Source organism: Pseudophryne corroboree, chromosome 6 (genome assembly GCF_028390025.1).
Source record: "Pseudophryne corroboree isolate aPseCor3 chromosome 6, aPseCor3.hap2, whole genome shotgun sequence".
Taxonomy (NCBI): domain Eukaryota; kingdom Metazoa; phylum Chordata; class Amphibia; order Anura; family Myobatrachidae; genus Pseudophryne; species Pseudophryne corroboree.
Window position 1 is genome coordinate 474,096,889 of NC_086449.1, and position 22,705 is coordinate 474,119,593.

The following is a 22,705-nucleotide window of genomic DNA, read 5'->3' on the forward strand; positions in this document are numbered from 1 at the left end:
GTCCGGGCACAGTGTCCTAACTGAGGCTTGGAGGAGGGTCATAGTGGGAGGAGCCAGTGCACACCAGGTGACCTAAAAGCTTTCTTTAGTTGTGCCCAGTCTCCTGCGGAGCCTCTATTCCCCATGGTCCTTTCGGAGTTCCCAGCATCCACTACGGACTACGAGAAATAGATTTACCGGTGAGTAAAATCTTATTATTGCCAATAAAAATTTTAAAATTAATTCACTCGCTACTCGTAAAAAAGAACTTAGCCGTGCTATGCATGTAGTGCCAAATTGAGCAAAATAAAAAAGTTATATGTGAACACATCTGTAGCATGTAACATGCTAGAGTCTCCAAATGCAGTGCAGTTTATGTAATACAGTACGTCAGACATATGCAGCCCAATGATCACTGTAAGCCTCTTACCAGATTCTCTTTCTGGTGCGATGATTGAGCACTCAGATCCACAGACATGCACAAACAGCAGACTTGGTATGAAAATCTACTACCACTGGCCTGGGCATGTGCAGCAGCTCCATTTCAACCTATATACTGCATGTACTGGCCGCTGGCCAGGATGTGTGGAAGGGGGGATCTTGGGCAACTGGAACCCCCCCCCCCCTGCGTTTGCCTAGGATAAGACACAAAAATATAAAACTAGTTAGTTACTCTGTAATCATTTCAGATCTTTCCCCATAAACCCCCCAACCAACACACAGGTGGCAGAATCATCCCTAAAAGTAAATTCAGGGTAGCTGGCGGTAACGATACCAATTTCTGGTTTCACAATTTTGTACTGTAATGACGGATCTAAGTATTATTAATAAATCCCCTACTTTTTAGTAAATTATGCAATTGCTTTTTTCATGAGAGGAATGGTAGCTTGCATGCAGAAATACAAGAGTTGCAATGTTAAAGTTTTAACTGCCCCCAGAAGAGGGAGGAGTACTTACATCGCAGTTGAGTAAAATTATTGTTTTGACTACAGTAACCATAGTGGTTAACAAAGGAATGATCGCCTGGTATGACCCAGATCAAAGTTCAGAAAGTTTACACAAATTATAGCTAGAGGGTCTTTGAGCAGAAGAAGGTTAAACAGTGCATTAACAAATCATATAACCTTGTCCCAGAAATGTCTAGCTTTAGGACATTCCCATAGATTATGAAAAAAGGAGGTATGTGTGCTTACATTTAGGGCAATATCCTGACTCAGCTGCTACCATACTGTATGTCTCCTCTTACTTTGAGGTATGTCCTTTTTATATTGTCCTAACACGAACCTCTTGTGGCACAGTGAGTACTCAAACCCTCTTACCACACCTAGCACTGCTGATTTACTGGCTGGCATGTTTTCACTAGCCAGCCATCTCGGAATACCCGTTACTGCGGTCTGGTGCAGCATGGGCACCACCATCCGACCGGAGGAAGCTGACACTATTGCAGTCATTCAGTCACTGTGCTTCTCATATGATTTCATTGCCCAAAACAGATGCAGAGCACCCTATTTAAAACATTCTCCGGCACCTGACGCTTGCCAGCACAAAGTGTCTTCGATCCACTCCTGGTCCCTGTGTCAGTTGTGCTGACTCCTGAGCTTCCTGCTATTGTGTTCTGCAGAGTGTTCATTCTCTCTATGCCTGTAATCAGTCAAGTTTTCAGCACTTACTACTCAGCAGCAGGATCCTTCTCCAGCTTCTACCTGTTGTAATCAGCACTCATCCATTACACCAGTGAGCTGTCTACTACCTGCACTTTCAGCTACAGCATGCTATCCACAATAGCCTCATGCATGCAGTCTCCAACACTATCTGCAACCATGAGTACAGAACTACTGCTACTGACTGTCTCCAGTTCTCTAACTGCAATAGCAGATGCACATGTCCCTAGTGCAGTGGTTCACAAACTGGGTGCCTAGGGTTGGTGGTCCGGGGCTAATTCAAATTATGGTTGGTAAATGTAATAGGCAAAACCATTGCTTATGGCTTCCAATCATAAAATATGTGGACACACAGAAGTGAATCCTGTGCTTCGCAACATAACTAACCTAAGGATGATATATAAACACCATTTACTTTAATTTATTTTTTCTGAATTTCCAAGTAAGAAACTTTTGGCCTATGGATGCTGTGAAAAAAATTCTGATACTCTAGGGCGCCATGATTCAGAAAAGTTTGGTAACCACTGCCTTAGTGTATAGACTAATTCTATACTGTGGGTCATACAAGCACTCACATGTCCTAGGCTCCTGTAGTATTGCTACCACTGCCAGGCAGCAGACTTATACTTAACCTATTATTAGTCTATTCTCTGTTCTGCTCAATGTCCTAAGGTGATACTGAATGAGAAGAAGCATCTTCCAACTTCCTAGTTTCATACACTCCAGTAGAAGCCAGTCCTGCCCAATAGTCCCAATACAAAGCGGGGAGCATATGTCTGCCAGGGGGTCACTGAAGTTTGCCATACCTTATCGACAACTGAATTAACCAGCTCAGAATACAAATTTTGAGTTCTATAATGTACAGATTTTAAATGGGAGAGCAAAGTGTGTAAGCTCATATACATAATAGGTGTTGCCAGCAAGGGATAGAACAAGCATGATGCATAACTTGTTGATACATATAAAATTGTTTATTAGGGATAGTAAATGTCCATTGCAAATCTAGGAAACTAAAGATAATAATGGGTTAAAATGCATCCTGCACCATCCAAATTCCCTTTTCCCACCATTCTAGGAAAATAGCATTACCTCATCTAAGCTATGGATAACAGTGAGTTGTACCAAATAGGGATAAACTTAACGTACTGTAGGTATACTCATTGACCAAGTTGGAGTTAACAACTAATCAGGAAGGATAAGTGTATGTAAAAAGAATATTATACATAACTTGTATAGGTATAATAGATTTGTGGGTGTACAGAGAAGCCACCAAATAGTAAGGGGAGAAAATCTCAGACTCTAGTTATATAAGTAAAAATTCCCCTCATCATACAAGTGGTCCAAAATGTACTAAAAAGAAAAAAAAAAAACCTGAATGTGAAAAGGACAGGATATAAAAATATGCCAAACCTCCCTTCGGCCTAGTCATATACAACTTAGCTTGTCTAATCTTAAGTTTTTATTCTGCCAGAAGTTTAGAGGATAACGTAGTGCATCATTCAATCTCAATCTGTGTCTATGTAATTTATCAAGATACTGTACCACGGAATCTGAGTGGCCAAATATTTAAAATGGAAATGGCCCTGGTAAACTTGGCCCCCAATAGAGTTAAGAAGGGAAGAAACGAATCCCATGGTAATCTGCATTATCTCAGATTTTTGCAAATTCACTCAATACCCAGCAAGAGAACCAATCTAGAAACCGTGTCAACAATAAAAAGAATCTATGTTTCAGGATCAGATACAAACAGCAATACTGTATGTCATCTGCAGAAAGATTTTAGAATCCGCAGAGCGAATGTTAATGCCACGAAAGTCAGATACAGTTTTTAAGGCAACTGCAAGTAGCTCTAAGCTATGGCGAATAATAGAGGTGACAGCGGGCACCCCTGGTGAGTTCCCCTTTGAATTGAAAAGGTTCGGACACAGGAACATTCCTGCACACTTGGGTTAGTGCAAAGTTTCCCAACTTCCATTACAGTCATGGTTTTAAGGCTATCCATGATGGTTTAATTAGTACTTCACTCAATTTGAATTATCCATCTGGATTTAAGCATGGACATCCTTAAAACCTGGACTGTAATGGTTGAGTTTAGAAAATTCTGGGTTAGTGGACCAAAATATAAAGTCTGCAAACTTTCTATAAACCAACCTGAGAATCCAAATCGGGACAACATCTCCAAGAGATGATCACAAGTGACAAGGTCAAAAGTCTCTTCTGCATCCATTGAGATCACTGGAAATCCCCCCCCCCCCCCCACACACACACATTATACTTTTTATATTGACTTTTTATAGGTAGAAGCCCACACAACATTAATCCAGCCCTAGGAGCAATATATGTTCCAGCTTGTCCATAATGTACTCATCGATGTGTCTAGGGCTTGACTTGGAATGCTTTGTAGTAAAAATCTCAACTACAAATCTTTCATCATTCCCAGGGTCGATTTTTCAGGCAGCATAACTCTGGTTGACCACTATGCAAGGTCAAGTCTGTTTCACTGGGTGTGAACTTGGAAATGTGACTCAAACAACTTGGTATTGTTGTGAGCATTCTAAAACTTCCATTTACTGTACCTCACTAACACCCAGTACTGTCCCAGAATCATTTTCTCATCTCCTCTTTTGTACACATGACTTTGTTTACCCTATTGTGCATTAAAATGCGTCTAGGTGCACTCCACTAAATGGTGCAAAGGAATTTACTGTACACCTATGTTACATGTTAGTCTTCCTCCACTTTTAAAGACTCCTTTTATTCCACAATACTGCCTTCCTGGCCTTCCTGAAATACATTAATTCAACTTAAGTTTCTTAGTGCTTGAATACATTGCTTGTTTATAATATTAGCTGAAACTGTATTTCAAAGGTCACTTTCTCCTGTGATTGCCATTACATCAGCATACAGTGTGGATTCAGCTTTAGGACTGATGTGTGCCACATGCATCATATTACACTTTGATGTATTACTGTAAATCTAAGTTTCGCCATTCCTTTATTTTCTCTAAACAAGATATGTATTACCAATATCAGTCCTGCTATAATTATTACTACCATATGCAAAAGGAGATCTGGACTATAGATCTACAATTTCAGGTCGACATATGAAAGGTCGACACTGGAAAAGGTTGACAGGTTCAAATGGTCGACATGGCGATGGTTGATGCGTGTTTACTTGGGAAGGGGGGGGGGTGTCATGTTTTTGGACTTTTCTCCATCCTTGACTATCCGTGTCACAAATCATAACCTTTAGTAACCTTCTGTCGAGCGAAGAAAGACATCGTGGTCAAAGCATGGCAAGCGAAGCTGTTTCTACAAATGGTGATCCTAGACAGAAAAACGATCCACACTAACCCCAAAAATGCAACAACAAAAAAAACAAACCAAAAACCCCCACAATATTGACTATTGTCATGTCGACATTTTGCCCCTGTCGATATTTCCAGTGTCGACCCTTTGTCATTGTCGACCTAATGGGGTCGACCTAGACATTGTAGATCTTTTATATCACACCCATGCAAAAGGTCAAATGTTGCTATGTTGAGCAGAAATAATGCATGCATTAAAAAAAGGAGGACTCCACTAGCATTACCATTCCTTTAACTGATCTTACACTGCTGAAAACAATCTGTCTTGTGTCATTTAAAACAAATATGTAATTACAGGTTGAGTATCCCTTATCCAAAATGCTTGGGACCAGAGGTATTCTGGATATGGGATTTTTCCGTATTTTGGAATAATTGCATACCATAATGAGATATCATGGTGATGGGACCTAAATCTAAGCACAGAATGCATTTATGTTTTATATACAACTTATACACACAGCCTGAAGGTAATTTTAGCCAATATTTTTTATAACTTTGTGCATTAAACAAAGTGTGTCTACATTCACACAATTAATTTATGTTTCATATACACCTTATACACACAGCCTGAAGGTCATTTAATACAATATTTTTAATAACTTTGTGTATTAAACAAAGTTTGTGTACATTGAGCCATCAAAAAACAAAGGTTTCACTATCTCACTCTCAGTCAAAAAAGTCCGTATTTCGGAATATTCCGTATTTCAGAATATTTGGATATGGGATACTCAACCTGTACTGCGCTTGTGGATTCCTATTTCTCATAGGATTCTATTATATCTAAAAATTCTTTAATATGGCTAATTGTCCTCCAAATTAATTAATGTTTAAGAAGGCCCGTATTTTATAATATCACATTTAATAAAAATCACATTTACACATTCATATTTATATAAAAAAAAAATATATAAAATTTCAGAAAGATTGATAGCATAAATCTTATATTCTTTCCTTCACAAATATACATGCAGATTAAAATGTATCTTTTAATTCTTTTTATAATGATATCTAGTAGCAATAAAGTGCATCTTTTTCCGTGGACTCCCAAAAGGTTTTGCCTCCAAGATTAGGGGAAATAGGTTTAAGTTAGTTAGTAACAATTATAACCACAGCGGTTACTTGTATCCAAATGATAACAGTATTAGATTATCGGCACCCTGAAGCGGGATGTGAGGCTAGTGCTGTATTGCCGGCGTTCCAGCTACAGTTCCCTTTCCAAGCACAGTAAAAATGTATAGTTACCCCTCCTGGTGCCTCTGTTAATTTCCGGCAGCGGGTGTCTACGCTGTAACCTGTCCTCCCGATGGTGATGCACTCTCCGCTACGGGATTGTTGTCCGGCTGCAGGTGTCTCCGTTTGCTCGTGTGTCCTGGTGTCTGACCACGAGTGCCTGCCCACTTGTCCTTCCCAGTGATAATGGTCACCACTGCAGGGGCTGGTCCGGATATGAAGGTATTCTCCCAGCGGCAAGGTCTTTGCACGTAGAGCCGTTATGTGCCTCGGTAGATGATATGGAGGAAATCTAGTTTGGGAGTATTGTGGTCTGATCTGGTCAACGTGTTTTGTCCCACAATGCACTGGGACTTTTTCAAGACTGTCTTGGGGCCCCTGAGGAAAACCCCTAGAAGGTGGTTGAAACGGCTGTCGGCGGTGCCGCTGCTACATGGATACTGTTTTAAATGTGAACTGATGTTTTTGGAATAAACAAGGGAGAGTGAGTTTTAAGATGACCGTGTCTTTACTAAACTACCCAAAGTGCAATAGTAATAGGTTACGACCATACAGTATCTATTCTTCCACTGCTTGACAATTTGCTATCACTTTTGGGCTGTTTAGTTAAGGAACAGTCCAACATACCTATGTTTCACTCATCCTAACCCCAGGGCTATGCGGAAGTTTAATTGATACAGTTGCAAATCCATACACTATACAAAGGATTTTTATAAACAATAAAATACAATATATAAAAATAAGACCTGCAGCTATATTACTGTTACAGCAAGCATTGTTCCCTCATTTCTCTACATTTACAGGTAGCCGTGAGTCAGCCTTTGTTTATGCCATCTCTTCTGCCGGAGTGGTGTTTGCTATCACCAGGGCATGCAGTCAAGGAGAGCTGAAGTCCTGTTCTTGTGATCCTAAGAAAAAAGGTTCTTCCAAAGACAGCAGAGGCAGCTTTGACTGGGGTGGCTGCAGTGATAACATAGACTATGGTGTCAAATTTGCCAGAGCGTTTGTGGATGCAAAAGAAGGAAGAGGTAAAGATGCTAGAGCTCTGATGAACCTACACAATAACAGAGTCGGAAGAAAGGTATTTGCTTATTTCACTTTGTTTGACAGCATTAAAATAAAGAAACAAAAAATGTTTATGACCAATTCACAATCAGAGATGACTATATAGACTATTGTACTGCTGCTTGTTATTTCTTTATTTATTTATTTAAAAAAAGAAACCTACCAACAATTGAACTGTAAAGATGATGTCTAAAGGTGGGTACACACTAATAGATATATCTGCAGATCAATTGATCTTTAGATATATCTATGGACGGATCGAGCAGTGTGTTCAGCATACACACTGCCCGATCCGTAGGGGACTGACGTCATGAACTGGGCGGGCGTGTACACACGCCCGCCCAGTTCAGCTGTCAATCGCCGCCGCAGCATGTGTACGGGCGGTCGGCCGACCGCCCCGTACACACACAGCGACGCGCCAATATATCGGTAGATATATTGGCCGTCGGCTGTGCTGCGCGGCCGACGCGATACGTCTGTGAACGACGGAGTTCACAGACGTATCGGCCGTACACACTGGCCAACGGTCCCGCGATATATCGGCCGTTCAAAAGAACGGCCGATATATCGACCAGTGTGTACGGGCCTTAAGACACACCCCTTGGATGCTAAACCTGCACTTTTAGGGTTGGTATGTTTAGAATATCCCTCTAGGGGAATTCAGTTTTGTGCGCTGTACGTCACACATTGCCGTCTATTATGGTACACATTCATTGTTTACTCTCTTCCCCTTGCATCTTTGGGGTCTATTATGCATCTCTGTTTGTCTATTATTCATGTATACACATTTCTCTAACGTCCTAGTGGATGCTGGGGACTCCGTCAGGACCATGGGGATTAGCGGCTCCGCAGGAGACAGGGCACAAAAATAAAGCTTTAGGATCAGGTGGTGTGCACTGGCTCCTCCCCCTATGACCCTCCTCCAAGCCTCAGTTAGGTTTTTGTGCCCGTCCGAGCAGGGTGCAATCTAGGTGGCTCTCCTAAAGAGCTGCTTAGAAAAAGTTTTTAGGTTTTTTATTTTCAGTGAGTCCTGCTGGCAACAGGCTCACTGCATCGAGGGACTTAGGGGAGAGAAGTCAACTCACCTGCGTGCAGGATGGATTGGCTTCTTAGGCTACTGGACACCATTAGCTCCAGAGGGATCGAACACAGGCCCAGCCATGGAGTCCGGTCCCGGAGCCGCGCCGCCGACCCCCCTTGCAGATGCCGAAGATGGAAGAGGTCCAGAAGCAGGCGGCAGAAGACTTTTCAGTCTTCCTGAGGTAGCGCACAGCACTGCAGCTGTGCGCCATTGTTGTCAGCACACTTCACACAGCGGTCACGGAGGGTGCAGGGCGCTGGGGGGGCGCCCTGGGCAGCAATGTATAATACCTTTTTATGGCTAAAAAATACATCACATATAGCCCTTGAGGCTATATGGATGTATTTAACCCCTGCCAGATCTCACAAACTCCGGAGAAGAGCCCGCCGAAATAGGGGGTGGGGCTTATTCTCCTCAGCACACAGCGCCATTTTCCTGCTCAGCTCCGCTGTGAGGAAGGCTCCCAGGACTCTCCCCTGCACTGCACTACAGAAACAGGGTAAAACAGAGAGGGGGGGCACTTTTTTTGGCGATATTACTATATTTAAGCTGCTATAAGGATACAACACTTATATAGGGTTGTTCCCATATATATTATAGCGCTTGGGTGTGTGCTGGCAAACTCTCCCTCTGTCTCCCCAAAGGGCTAGTGGGGTCCTGTCTTCAATAGAGCATTCCCTGTGTGTCTGCTGTGTGTCGGTACGTGTGTGTCGACATGTATGAGGACGATGTTGGTGTGGAGGCAGAGCAATTGCCGGTAATGGTGATGTCACCCCCCAGGGAGTCGACACCGGAATGGATGGCTTTGTTTATGGAATTACGTGATAATGTCAGCACATTACAAAAATCAGTTGACGACATGAGACGGCCGGAAAACCAGTTAGTACCTGCCCAGGCGTCTCAGACACCGTCAGGGGCTGTAAAACGCCCTTTACTTCAGTCGGTCGACACAGACCCAGACACGGACACTGAATCTAGTGTCGACGGTGAAGAAACAAACGTATTTTCTCCAGTAGGGCCACACGTTATATGATCACGGCAATGAAGGAGGCTTTGCATATCTCTGATACTACAAGTACCACAAAAAGGGGTATTATGTGGGGGGTGAAAAAACTACCTGTAGTTTTTCCTGAATCAGAGGAATTGAATGATGTATGTGATGAAGCGTGGGTTAACCCAGATAGAAAAGTGCTAATTTCAAAAAAGTTATTGGCATTATACCCTTTCCCGCCAGAGGTTAGGGCGCGCTGGGAAACACCCCCTAAGGTGGATAAGGCGCTCACACGCTTATCAAAACAAGTGGCGTTACCGTCTCCTGATACGGCCGCCCTCAAGGATCCAGCTGATAGGAGGCTGGAAACTACCCTAAAAAGTATATACACACATACTGGTGTTATACTGCGACCAGCCATCGCCTCAGCCTGGATGTGCAGTGCTGGGGTGGTCTGGTCGGATTCCCTGACTGAAAATATTGATACCCTGGATAGGGACAGTATTTTACAGACTTTAGAGCAATTAAAGGATGCTTTTCTTTATATGCGAGATGCTCAGAGGGATATTTGCACTCTGGCATCGAGAGTAAGTGCGATGTCCATATCTGCCAGAAGAAGTTTATGGACACGACAGTGGTCAGGTGATGCGGATTCCAAACGGCATATGGAAGTATTGCCGTATAAAGGGGAGGAATTATTTGGCGTCGGTCTATCGGATTTGGTGGCCACGGCAACTGCCGGGAAATCCACCTTTTTACCTCAGATCCCCTCCCAACAGAAAAAGACACCGTCTTTTCAGCCGCAGTCCTTTCGGTCCTATAAGAAGCGGGCAAAAGGACAGTCATATCTGCCCCGAGGTAGAGGAAAGGGTAAGAGAGGGCAGCAAGCAGCTCCTTCCCAGGAACAGAAGCCCTCCGCGGGTTCTGCAAAGCCCTCAGCATGACGCTGGGGCTTTACAAGCGGACTCAGGAACGGTGGGGGGTCGACTCAAGAATTTCAGCGCGCAGTGGGCTTGCTCACAGGTGGACCCCTGGATCCTGCAGGTAGTATCTCAGGGTTACAGGTTGGAATTCGAGAAGTCTCCCCCTCGCCGGTTCCTAAAGTCTGCTTTGCCAACGTCTCCCTCAGACAGGGCGACGGTATTGGAAGCCATTCACAAGCTGTTTTCTTAGCAGGTGATAGTCAAGGTACCCCTCCTACAACAGGAAAAGGGGTATTACTCCATGCTATTTGTGGTACCGAAGCCGGACGGCTCGGTAAGACCTATTCTAAATCTGAAATCTTTGAACCTGTACATACAAAAATTCAAGTTCAAGATGGAATCACTCAGAGCAGTGATAGCGAATCTGGAAGAAGGGGACTTTATGGTGTCCCTGGACATAAAAGATGCTTACCTGCATGTCCCAATTTGCCCTTCACATCAAGGGTACCTCAGGTTCGTGGTGCAAAACTGTCATTATCAGTTTCAGACGCTGCCGTTTGGATTGTCCACGGCACCTCGGGTCTTTACCAAGGTAATGGCCGAAATGATGATTCTTCTGCGAAGAAGAGGCGTATTAATTATCCCTTACTTGGACGATCTCCTGATAAGGGCAAGGTCCAGAGAACAGCTGGAGGACGGAGTAGCACTAACCCAAGTAGTGCTGCAACAACACGGGTGGATTCTGAATTTTCCAAAATCTCAGTTGACCCCGACAACACGTCTGCTGTTCCTGGGAATGATTCTGGACACGGTTCAGAAAAAGGTGTTTCTTCCGGAGGAGAAAGCCAAGGAGTTATCCGAACTTGTCAGGAACCTCCTAAAACCAGGAAAAGTGTCTGTGCATCAATGCACAAGAGTCCTGGGAAAGATGGTGGCTTCTTACGAAGCAATCTCATTCGGCAGATTCCACGCACGAACTTTTCAGTGGGATCTGCTGGACAAATGGTCCGGATCGCATCTGCAGATGCATCAGCGGATAACCTTATCGCCACGGACAAGGGTGTCTCTTCTGTGGTGGTTGCAGAGTGCTCATCTGTTAGAAGGCCGCAGATTCGGCATACAGGACTGGGTCCTGGTGACCACGGATGCCAGTCTGAGAGGCTGGGGAGCGGTCACACAGGGAAGAAACTTCCAGGGAGTATGGTCAAGCCTGGAGATGTCTCTTCACATAAATATACTGGAGCTAAGAGCGATTTACAATGCTCTAAGCCTGGCAAAACCCCTGCTTCAGGGTCAGCCGGTGTTGATCCAGTCGGACAACATCACGGCAGTCGCCCACGTAAACAGACAGGGCGGCACAAGAAGCAGGAGAGCAATGGCAGAAGCTGCAAGGATTCTTCGCTGGGCGGAAGATCATGTGATAGCACTGTCAGCAGTGTTCATTCCGGGAGTGGACAACTGGGAAGCAGACTTCCTCAGCAGACACGATCTACACCCGGGAGAGTGGGGACTTCATCCAGAAGTCTTCCACATGATTGTGAACCGTTGGGAAAAACCAAAGGTGGATATGATGGCGTCTCGCCTCAACAAAAAACTGGACAGGTATTGCGCCAGGTCAAGAGACCCTCAGGCAATAGCTGTGGACGCTCTGGTAACACCGTGGGTGTTCCAGTCAGTGTATGTGTTTCCTCCTCTGCCTCTCATACCCAAAGTACTGAGAATTATACGGCAAAGGGGAGTAAGAACGATACTCGTGGCTCCGGATTGGCCAAGAAGAACTTGGTACCCGGAACTTCAGGAGATGCTCACGGAAAATCCGTGGCCTCTACCTCTAAGACGGGACCTGATTCAGCAGGGACCGTGTCTATTCCAAGACTTACCGCGGCTGCGTTTGACGGCGTGGCGGTTGAACGCCGAATTCTAAGGGAAAAAGGCATTCCAGAAGAGGTCATTCCTACACTGGTTAAAGCCAGGAAGGAGGTGACTGCACAACATTATCACCGCGGAGGAATTTCAATTGGGTCGATTCCTACATTTCCTGCAAACAGGATTGTCTATGGGCCTCAAGTTGGGGTCCATTAAGGTTCAAATTTCGGCCCTGTCGATTTTCTTCCAGAAAGAATTGGCTTCAGTTCCTGAAGTCCAGACTTTTGTAAAAGGAGTACTACATATACAGCCCCCGGTTGTGCCCCCAGTGGCTCCGTGGGACCTTAATGTAGTTTTGGATTTTCTCAAATCCCATTGGTTTGAGCCACTCAAATCGGCGGATTTGAAATATCTTACATGGAAAGTAACCATGCTACTGGCCCTGGCTTCAGCCAGGAGAGTGTCAGAATTGGCGGCTTTATCGTATAAAAGCCCATATCTGATTTTCCATTCGGACAGGGCAGAACTGCGGACGCGTCCTCATTTTCTGCCTAAGGTGGTGTCAGCGTTTCACCTGAACCAGCCTATTGTGGTGCCTGCGGCTACTAGCGATTTGGAGGATTCCAAGTTGCTGGACGTTGTCAGGGCATTGAAAATATATATTTCAAGGACGGCTGGAGTCAGAAAATCTGACTCGCTGTTTATACTGTATGCACCCAACAAGCTGGGTGCTCCTGCTTCTAAGCAGACAATTGCTCGTTGGATTTGTAGCACAATTCAACTTGCACATTCTGTGGCAGGCCTGCCACAGCCTAAATCTGTCAAAGCCCATTCCACAAGGAAGGTGGGCTCATCCTGGGCGGCTGCCCGAGGGGTCTCGGCATTACAACTCTGCCGAGCAGCTACGTGGTCGGGGGAGAACACGTTTGTAAAATTCTACAAATTTGATACCCTGGCTAAAGAGGACCTGGAGTTCTCTCATTCGGTGCTGCAGAGTCATCCGCACTCTCCCGCCCGTTTGGGAGCTTTGGTATAATCCCCATGGTCCTGACGGAGTCCCCAGCATCCACTAGGACGTTAGAGAAAATAAGATTTTACTTACCGATAAATCTATTTCTCGTAGTCCGTAGTGGATGCTGGGCGCCCATCCCAAGTGCGGATTGTCTGCAATACTTGTACATAGTTATTGTTACAAAAAAATCGGGTTGTTTTTTGTTGTGAGCCGTCTGTTCAGAGGCTCCTACGTTGTCATACTGTTAACTGGGTTCAGATCACAAGTTGTACGGTGTGATTGGTGTGGCTGGTATGAGTCTTACCCGGGATTCAAAATCCTTCCTTATTGTGTACGCTCGTCCGGGCACAGTATCCTAACTGAGGCTTGGAGGAGGGTCATAGGGGGAGGAGCCAGTGCACACCACCTGATCCTAAAGCTTTATTTTTGTGCCCTGTCTCCTGCGGAGCCGCTAATCCCCATGGTCCTGACGGAGTCCCCAGCATCCACTACGGACTACGAGAAATAGATTTATCGGTAAGTAAAATCTTATTTTTTTTCACATACTCTTCACCTTTGAACACTTAGTAGCGACCTTCATACACCTATACCTTATATCACTTTATTATCACTATCCTTTAGTGTGATGCCCTGGGGGGGTCCTTTGCTGGATCATGTTTTGGGGTTCCCAGCATCCCGGATGTTGGCCCCATAGTTTTAGGGACCTGCTCGACAAGAGGTGACCTGGACGATTGGTGGGCAGGCCGATATCATTGGCCAACGATATACTAACAACCTCTTATGATAGATTATATTTTATTATATTGAAATGTAATGATCGCATAGTGCAGCTGCACCCCTTTGTCTGTGTATACTGCTTTATTTTCAGCAGCATAGCACCTTTCATTACTGGAGGGTGTGCAGTTTAGAGCCATTTCCCCATCTATATGGGGTACAACAGGAAATATCTGAAGATACTGTTCATGAAGTGCCTTCATGTGAATGTTGTGGAGGCACTCGCGATCAACACACTGAATTGAATTCCACTACAAAATTGAGTATTGATTTAGCCTTTACTTTTATATCCTGTTATACTGCAGTTATGTTTCCTGATTTTGACGTTTATTTCATAATCTGCAGCATTCTGAAAAAGAAAGTGTTATGGTAAAATTTACCTTGGTTAACTTTTTTTTTTTTGAGGTCCATGGGATCCACACGGTTAACCTTGGGTATGATCTGGTGGAGACCAGTACTGGCACTGAACAATAAAGCTTTGTGAGCCTCCCAGGATGTAGTGGGCTCCTCTCCATTCATACCCTGCCCCCATGCTCAGGCACTTCAGTTTTAGTTAACAAGCCCAAAGTAGGTGCTGGAGAAAGGAGAGAAGACAGTATGGTACACACAGAAAATCACACTCTCATGGAAAAGAGAAAGGAACTAATGACCGTAAAGGCAACCTATTGAAGCATGGTCCATCAGGGTGGGCGCCCTGCAGATCCCATGGACCTTGAAGAAAAAGAGTTAACAAAGGTAAGTTTTACCATAACTTTCTTTTCTTCTTCTGGGTCCATGGTAGAATGACTAGATACTGCACTTGAAACAGAAAGATCAGCCTGCATGTAAGCCTGTGAGATTACTAGCCCCGCTTGTGGAATCCATAGAGGATGAATAAGGCATCTGTTTTCCTAACAGAACTAGTACGGTTCATGTAGATCCTAAGAACACAGAGCACATCCAGCGAGGCTTCCTCTGTGGAGAGACCATGTTCCTGGAAGGCCGCCAGTACCACAATAGGTTCGTTGAAATTTAGAGACTACCTTAGGTAGGTATCGACGTTTAGTCCTAAGGACCGCCTGGTCCTGGTGGAATATCAGAAATGGGGAGCAACAAGAGAGAACTCCCAAGTCAGAGGCTCCACGGGTGGTGAGCCACTTGAAGTCTATCATTTCCAGTGGTTCAAAGGGACTGTGTTGTAAGGCCTAAAGAACCAAGTAGGGATCCCATGGAGCAACTGGAGGGATGAATAAAGGCTGTATCTGGAGTACCCCCTGCATGAAGGTACGCATTTCCTGTAAAGGAGCCAGTCTCTTTAGTAACAAGTTGGACAAAGCGAAGACCTGGACCTTGAGAAGATCTATGGTGAGGCCTGCATGTAAGAAAGTTAACAGTCTAGGGATCCTAAAAACCCGAGGGTCGTAGTGACGATGAGCACACCATTGAAAATAAGAGTGCCAAATTCGGTGATAAATGCGAGCAGAGGCTGGTTTCCTCACCTGAAGCATAGCTTGAACTACTGCTCTGGAGAAACCTTTGTCCCCTAGGAGGGATGTCTGAAGAGCCACAACGTCAAAGACAAGCAAGGTAAGTCCGAATGGAGGCAAGGCCCCTGGGAGAGCAGGTCTGGACGAAGAGGTAGAAAGAAGGGCTCGTCTATGCAGAGATCTAGTAGATCCATGAACCAATGGTGTCTGGGCCATGTTCGAGCTTCCAGTATGATCATGCCGCCGTCCTCTTTGAATTTCCGCAATACTCTGGGAGGGGAGACACTGGAGGAAAGGGATCGTGAGTGCGGAACAACGGAACCTTTTGGTTGTGTCTGGAAGCCAGGCGATTGACGTCTGGAAGGCCCCATTTCTGCATCAGAATCTGAAAGACCTCGGGGTGTAGAGACCATTCCCTGGCGTTAATGTTCTAACGACTGAGAGAGTCCGCTTCCCAGATGAGAACTCCTGGAATATATATTGCGGAGATGGCTGGAAGGTGGACTTGTGCCCAGATGAGAATCTGAGTTGCCTCTTGCATCGCTGCCATACTGCGAGTGCACCTTATTGATTTATATAGGCCACTGTGGTTGCATTGTCTGATTATATTTGAACTGGGGCACCTTGCAGATGGTCCTGGGCCATCTGAAGGACTCGGTAAACAGCTCCAAATTCCAGAACGTTGATTGAGAGATCCCTTTCCATCAGAGACCAGTGTCCCTGAAAGGAGTGACTGCCCATGACAGCCCCCCATCCTTTGAGACTAGTAGCTGTGGTGAGGAGTGTCCAGTGCCAAATCCAGAATAGCAGAACCTTGTCCAAATTGGCCGTGTGTAGCCACAATGAAAGAGACGCCCGAAGAGATTGGGGCATAATCAAGGTCTGGGACTTGATCTGTGTCGGTAACACCGTCCATACCATGAGTATCAGGCACCGAAGAGGCCTGGAATGAAATTGGGAGTATTCCACCATGTCGAACACTGAGACCATGGAGTCTAGGGTCTGCATTGTTGCATGAACCGAGACTCTTGGACTGTGAAGTAGGTTGCGGATGAGCAACTGCAGTGTTACAATCTTTTCCTGAGGCAGGAAGATATGTTGTACACTGGCATCCAGCAGTGCACCGAGGTGCAGTATCTTCTGAGATGGGATGAGCGAGGACTTGGGCCAGTTGATTTTCCATCCATGGTTCTGGATGAAGCACACCATCTGTTGTAGGTGACAGTCCAGCACCGTTGGAGACTGTGCCAGAAGAATAAGATTGTCTAAGTAAGGTAGTATCTGAATTCCCTGTTTCCGGAGATGACCGCCATCACCGACATGAGCTGCAAAGCGAAGATATTGTTGATGACAGAGTGCTATAGGTATATGCAGGTACACATCCTGTATATCCAGGGAGACCATATAGTCTCCAGGTCACATAGCCAGGACAATGGAACGTAGTTCATACGGAACTTGAGGACCTTGAGGTAATTATTCAGCAATTTTTAGTTTCAGACTGGGACGTGTTTCTGAGATAAAAAGAGGTGTAGAATAAAACCCCTGATCCTGTTGAGGTAGTGGCACAGGAAAAATTACCCCTGACCGCAGTAGGGATCGTATGATTCCTGTCAGCGCTTGGGCTTTGCCGGGGTCTGTCGACTGAGTAGTAGGGAAGTATTGTCTGCCCATCCCGTGAGTCTGATGGTTTGACCTCTAGCTTGGTAGTTGGATGTCTGGTAGCCCAAGCTTGTTTGGTATTGGGTTTGGAGATCTTGACCGTGCGAGACCCTCGCATGAATATCTGACCTTTGGCCTTGCCTGGTTGACAAAAGGACAGAAAAGAAAGAAAGCAGAGGCCGCATTGATAAGGCTGACTACAGGCAAGCTGTCTTAGAGGTTGCCAGTTTCTCTACAGTCTTGTCCAGTTCCAGCCCAAACAGGCGTTCGGCCGTGTATGGTAAGGCTTAAAGGGCCTTCTTTGCGTCTGAATCTGCTTTCCAGGAATGGAGCCCCACAATGCACATATACATCTCTCCACTCCAATCTAACCTCAGTGCTGCTGCCCGAATCATCTTCCTCACCAAACACACTACATCCACCTCACCTCTCTTACTAGCCCTTCATTGGCCCCCCTTCCCCTTCAGAATCCATTTCAAGCTTCTCACACTCGCTGACAAAGCCCTCACCCACCCCTCTCCCAGTTACATCTCTGACTTTATCTCCCTTTACACTCCCGCCCGCCCTCTTAGCTCTGCTAATGCACGCCACCTCTCCTGCCTTCTGATTACCTCCTCCCACTCCTTCTCCTACCTCCAAGATTTTGTACATGCTGCTCCCTTTTTCTTGAATTCTCTACCTCTCCCCCTCAGACTCTCCACAAAACTTCAAGCGGGCTCTCAAGACACGTCTTCACCAAACCCAGCCGTCTCTCATCCTAAGCCTTCTGTGGCCCACGCTCACTTTCTACCCCATCTGTGTCACCCCTGTTTGTCTGCCCCTCCCCTTTAGAATGTAAGCTCTCACAAGCAGGGTCCTCTTCCCTCATGTGTTTTTACGTTTCTTACATAACTTCTTTTCAATACTCCCTTTGATGGCACTAAATCCTTTGGTTTTCTGCCACCATGATACTTACTTCAGTGCTGTTTACTGATGAAGCTATGTTTATATACCCTGTATTTGTCCTATATTGTATTGAACTGTAAGTCACTGTCTTCATGTTTTGCTTATTTGTTTACTCTATAATTGGGTGCTGCGGATTCCATGTGGTGCCATATAAATAAAGGATAATAATAATAATGCGGCGAGCTGCAAGGAAACAGGGAAGCCTTAGAGTATCACAGAACTGTGTCTAAAGCTTCCTTACCAATGTAATAGACTGCATCTCTGATATTAGTGAGTAGAAACAGCCGGTCCTTGGTGGGGTCAGATGTGAAACTCTGTTCAAGGTTGTCGGCCCAAGTCTCAATGGCCTTAGCCACCCAGGCCATAGCAGTAGCCTGTCTTGCCATTGCTCCTGTGAGGGAGTACATAGACTTGAGACACATATCTAATTGTCTATCCAGCAGCTCTGTAAAGGAGGATGCAGTCGGGATAGGAAGTATTGAACTTTTAATTAAATGGGTCACGTGCATCAACTGAGTAGAGTCTCCCACTTTGTACAATCTGCTCATGGCAGCAGATAAAAGTAGCTGAGCTTCTTAGGGACCATAAATCTTAGTGGGAGTTTTCTATACTTCGCTCATAGCTTCTGAGAAGTGGTCTGAGTGTGGACACTCCACTAAAACTGCTGTTTGCGCAGAGGATCTTTAGTAGTAGGGGCTGTTTCAGAATCTTCTAGCTGAAGTGAGAATGTGACCACCCTAATTAATGCAACCACATGAAATTTAGGTGGGGCCTCCTCATCCCCTGAGGGGGATTCAGCGTCTGAAACCTCAACATGATCAGCAGTAACAGATGAGTCTTCTGAATCAGAGAGGGGAATAGACTGTGAGGAAAGAACAGCATACCTCCCAACATGACCCTCTCCAGGAGGGACAGAATGGTCTGCTCCTGCACTTCCCTCTTGATGTATGATTGCCCTCACCTGTGGGGAAACACCTTTCTTATCCATTAACCTGTTCAACAGAGGTGCCGGCAATCATAAATTGAGAGGGAAGTCCAGGAACAGAGCAATCTGTCCCTCCTGGAGAGGGTCATGTTGGGAGGTATGGAACAGCGCACTTAGGTCTATGGTGTAGGTATTGGACCCTGACCCTGCATCATGCTCTGATCATGCTCTGAAATATAGCAGAGGAAGCAGCCAAATTTTGTATAGAATGAGAGAATGAGTCCAACCATATAGGAGGGATGGGCAGGGCTGCAATTGACTGATAAACAGGCTGTAATGACTGTTGAAATCCTATAGGGTGAGTTATTGAAGGCTGTAGTGGTTGTGGTAGACCCATAGGGGGAGCCACAGGTGGAGTAGCAATATGGTCAGCAATGTAGTAAAGATACCCATAGGGGTCCTTGCTCTAGTTCTAGAGGGGCACCAAATAGGCTGTGCATTGACCACCTATGACAATAGCTGAGGTAAAACCTCCATGTTACAGGTTTTACATGCTACCAATGTAGAAGCCCCTGTCTGCTTGGTCTTAGATGTGTTAGACAAAGCAGAAATACAGTGTACACACACAAATATGACAATGTACAGCATGTAACAATGATAGTATGTGACAAAATGCATACACAATATACAGTTATGCAGTATAGTGTGGCAAATTTAACCCAAAACACACCAGTTTTAAAGGTTTATGTGAGAGAAAAAGTGGAAAGCAATAGTAGAACGTAAGAGATGAAAACATGCAGCAGTACTAGCATAAGTCACATACAATGCAGAATTATTAATTTAACTGCAATGGGCACTGATATCAACAACCCTGCACTGTAGAAGGGGCTTGGTAGGATGCAGCACTTTGTATAACCTGCTATGTGGTAGAGGTATACAGGGAGATTCTACCCACCACTCCTGGAGACCTGCAGAGCTCAGAGAATGGCTGCCCAGCATCTCACTGTGTAGGAGTATGAGGGAGGAGCAGCTTAGGGTGGGAAGACCACTGTGGTATAGCGACCTGGGCTGGGGGAGGGTCCGCTGGGAAAGCGCTGACCTCCGCTACGCTAAATGTCACCACCGGCTCTCCTGGCCTGTGTCCCCAGCACCAGTATACATTAAAGCCCTGATAGTCTAGTGCATCTGCAAGAACACTTAATGGTCTGGGAGCACCTCAGCACCGTTGGTCCTTTCCCCAGACCAGTGGTAAATAGACTGCGAAATAAGCGGGTCCCACGAGCGGGAGCCTGCCTTACCTGTCTCCCCATGATCCGATTGCAGTCCTGTATACCCCTGTGCCTATGCTAGTGAAAGTGTATCACCAGGGGCCCCGCCGGAATCACGCACTCAGTTGTGGAGTCGCTGCCCGGTGGGGGTGGAGCATCAACGCTGGTTTTCTCTTGGACTGCCAGATGCTTATTGCTCAAAAGAAACAAGAAAAAATACAAATTTAACAGTTAAAAAGTAAAAGCTTGGGCTGCAGTGTGCAACCCTTGTTCAGTGTGACCAGCTGTATGCTGGCACTGAAAAAAAAACCTACAGTGCCTGAGTATAGGGGTGGAATATGAAGGGAGAGGAGCCCACTGCACCCTGGGAGGCTCACAAAGCTTTACTGTTCGGTGCCAGTCCTGGTCTCCACCAGATCATAACCAGGGTTAACCCTGTGGAGACCATCGACCCAGAAGAAGAAATAAACATTTGTACACAGGTACGCTGATCTTTCTAATTCAAAACACAGCTTTGTATTTTTCTCACTGATTTTATGACTGTGGCACATGACTTTTACTTAGCAACTAACAAATGTTAGGCGACTCCAGGACAGTTGTCTAAGACTCCTAGAGCCCATGAGTGGGTCTCCAGCCTATAGCAGCCACCCGTTGTTTTGTTCGTGTTAGATGTACACACCATTATACAGGATACCAGGACAAGGGTTCACTGGAGTATCTATAGGATGCTAGGTTTGTTCTGTAATCTGGAGCAGGATAATATGTAGCTTGAACCTCTTAGCATGGTATACGCAGACTATTGATATGGACTTCAGCCACAGGAATAACATTAATCGAGGAGTGCAGCTTAATGCTTAGATACTGATGGAATGCAAGTGAGGGCTGAATACACAGAACTGCACCAGTACTTAGAATTCAATAGCAGAGATTTGACACATTGGCTTCTACAGTCCACAGTAATTACCCACGACACATGGAATATACACAGTCACTTATAATTAGAGCAGCAGTGTAGTTAAGTATAGGGCTTATAGGTTTATGGAGTTGCACAGAAATTCAATGTTAATTAGCCAGGAATTACAGCTGAACACAGGTGAAATACTTAGTAGAAAAGCACTGCGCAGAACACACTGAATACTGAAGCAAGGTTAGAAAATTCAGGAATTTAGCTTGAGGGGTTTCCAATGTTTGGACAGGTCTATGTTGACGGTCATTAGGTTGACCTCATATATTTGACATGCCTTAGGTTGACAGGTTCAAATGGTTGACACTGCTTTTTAAGAAGTTTTTTTTTTTTCATTATTTACAACGTTTTCATACTTTACCACCCACATGCACTATGATTGGGAATAGTAACCTGTGCCGAGCACAGCAGTAGAGGAGCAAGGCACTCTGCCCGTAGCATGGCAAGCGAAGCGAGCCTTGCAAGGGAATGCACTACACTTATTGGGGTTCAGTGTCATTCTAATGCCTGCCAAACATATGGGGTTGACCTAATGACCGTCGACCTAGATCTTCTATACCACACCCACTTGAGAGGATATACTGCAGAAACACAGCTGGAATTCAGAAACTGTTCTGTGAAAAGGGACCAAGTGGCAAGTCTCCAACACAAACTAAGAACTACAGTAGAAACTAGAAGCTAGAACACAGGAACTATCACTGGCAAGGCTGTACAGGGCTGGCTGCGTATTATCAGGAGCCGGGACCAATAGCAGAGCGCCAGGTAGACCACCCCCCTAAATGATTAACAGATTGCAGCTGCTGAGCTACACAAACACAGGTGTCTCGGTTGCTAGACAAACAAAGCAGCCAATGTGACACAGCATCCAGATCGCCTGGCAACTACCAGGATCTGCTACAATGATCAGCCGCAGGGGTGGCTCATAACAGAAGGTTATCCTATAAACCATTTGGTGTGATTATAGCAATTAATAAAATTGTGTTCCTCTAAAATACAGTATGGAATAATATTAGAGATATGCTTGGGCCCCAATCATATGTGACATGGGGAGAATAGTGGGGCATCATGTTCCTTACCATGAATGTCTAGGTATTCCAATCCTGTAAAGATTTTTAAATCCATTGATTTCTGGATTAATGAGATTCATTGTGGTTTGTGAATAAGAGACAAAGGGATAAACTTTTTTTTTTAATTGAATTATATTTTTATTTGTTTATAACAAAAACAGTAATGTAGTTTTTTTTGTTAGATGCTTGTTCTCACAGTGCTACTTACTACTTCTCCAACATCATCACTACTATCCATCACTCTCCCTGCCTTCCCTGCAATCCACCCAACCCGTCCTCTGTTATATCCCTTCACCCCATCCTCTTTGCTGTCCATCTCCCCTCTGATGACCCTGTCCTCCCTGCAATACCTCCAGATAACTCCCTTTCCTTCTGCTCATTGTGACTGATGTGCAATATGAAACAGAACAGATCTGCAGCCTGCTCCTGCAGTCAGGAAGACGTCCCGAGTGTTCCAAACAG

The 22,705-nt window shown here is 45.1% G+C and overlaps 1 protein-coding gene across 1 annotated transcript in view; it reads left to right on the forward strand.

Annotated features, from left to right (window-relative positions):
* Window positions 1-22,705, forward strand: part of WNT2 (Wnt family member 2) — a 142,407-nt gene that overhangs the window by 35,565 nt on the left and 84,137 nt on the right. Inside the window, exon 3 of the mRNA XM_063927223.1 lies at window positions 7,041-7,318. Coding sequence (XP_063783293.1) covers window positions 7,041-7,318 — 278 coding nt within the window. The remainder of the gene's footprint in view (window positions 1-7,040; window positions 7,319-22,705) is intronic.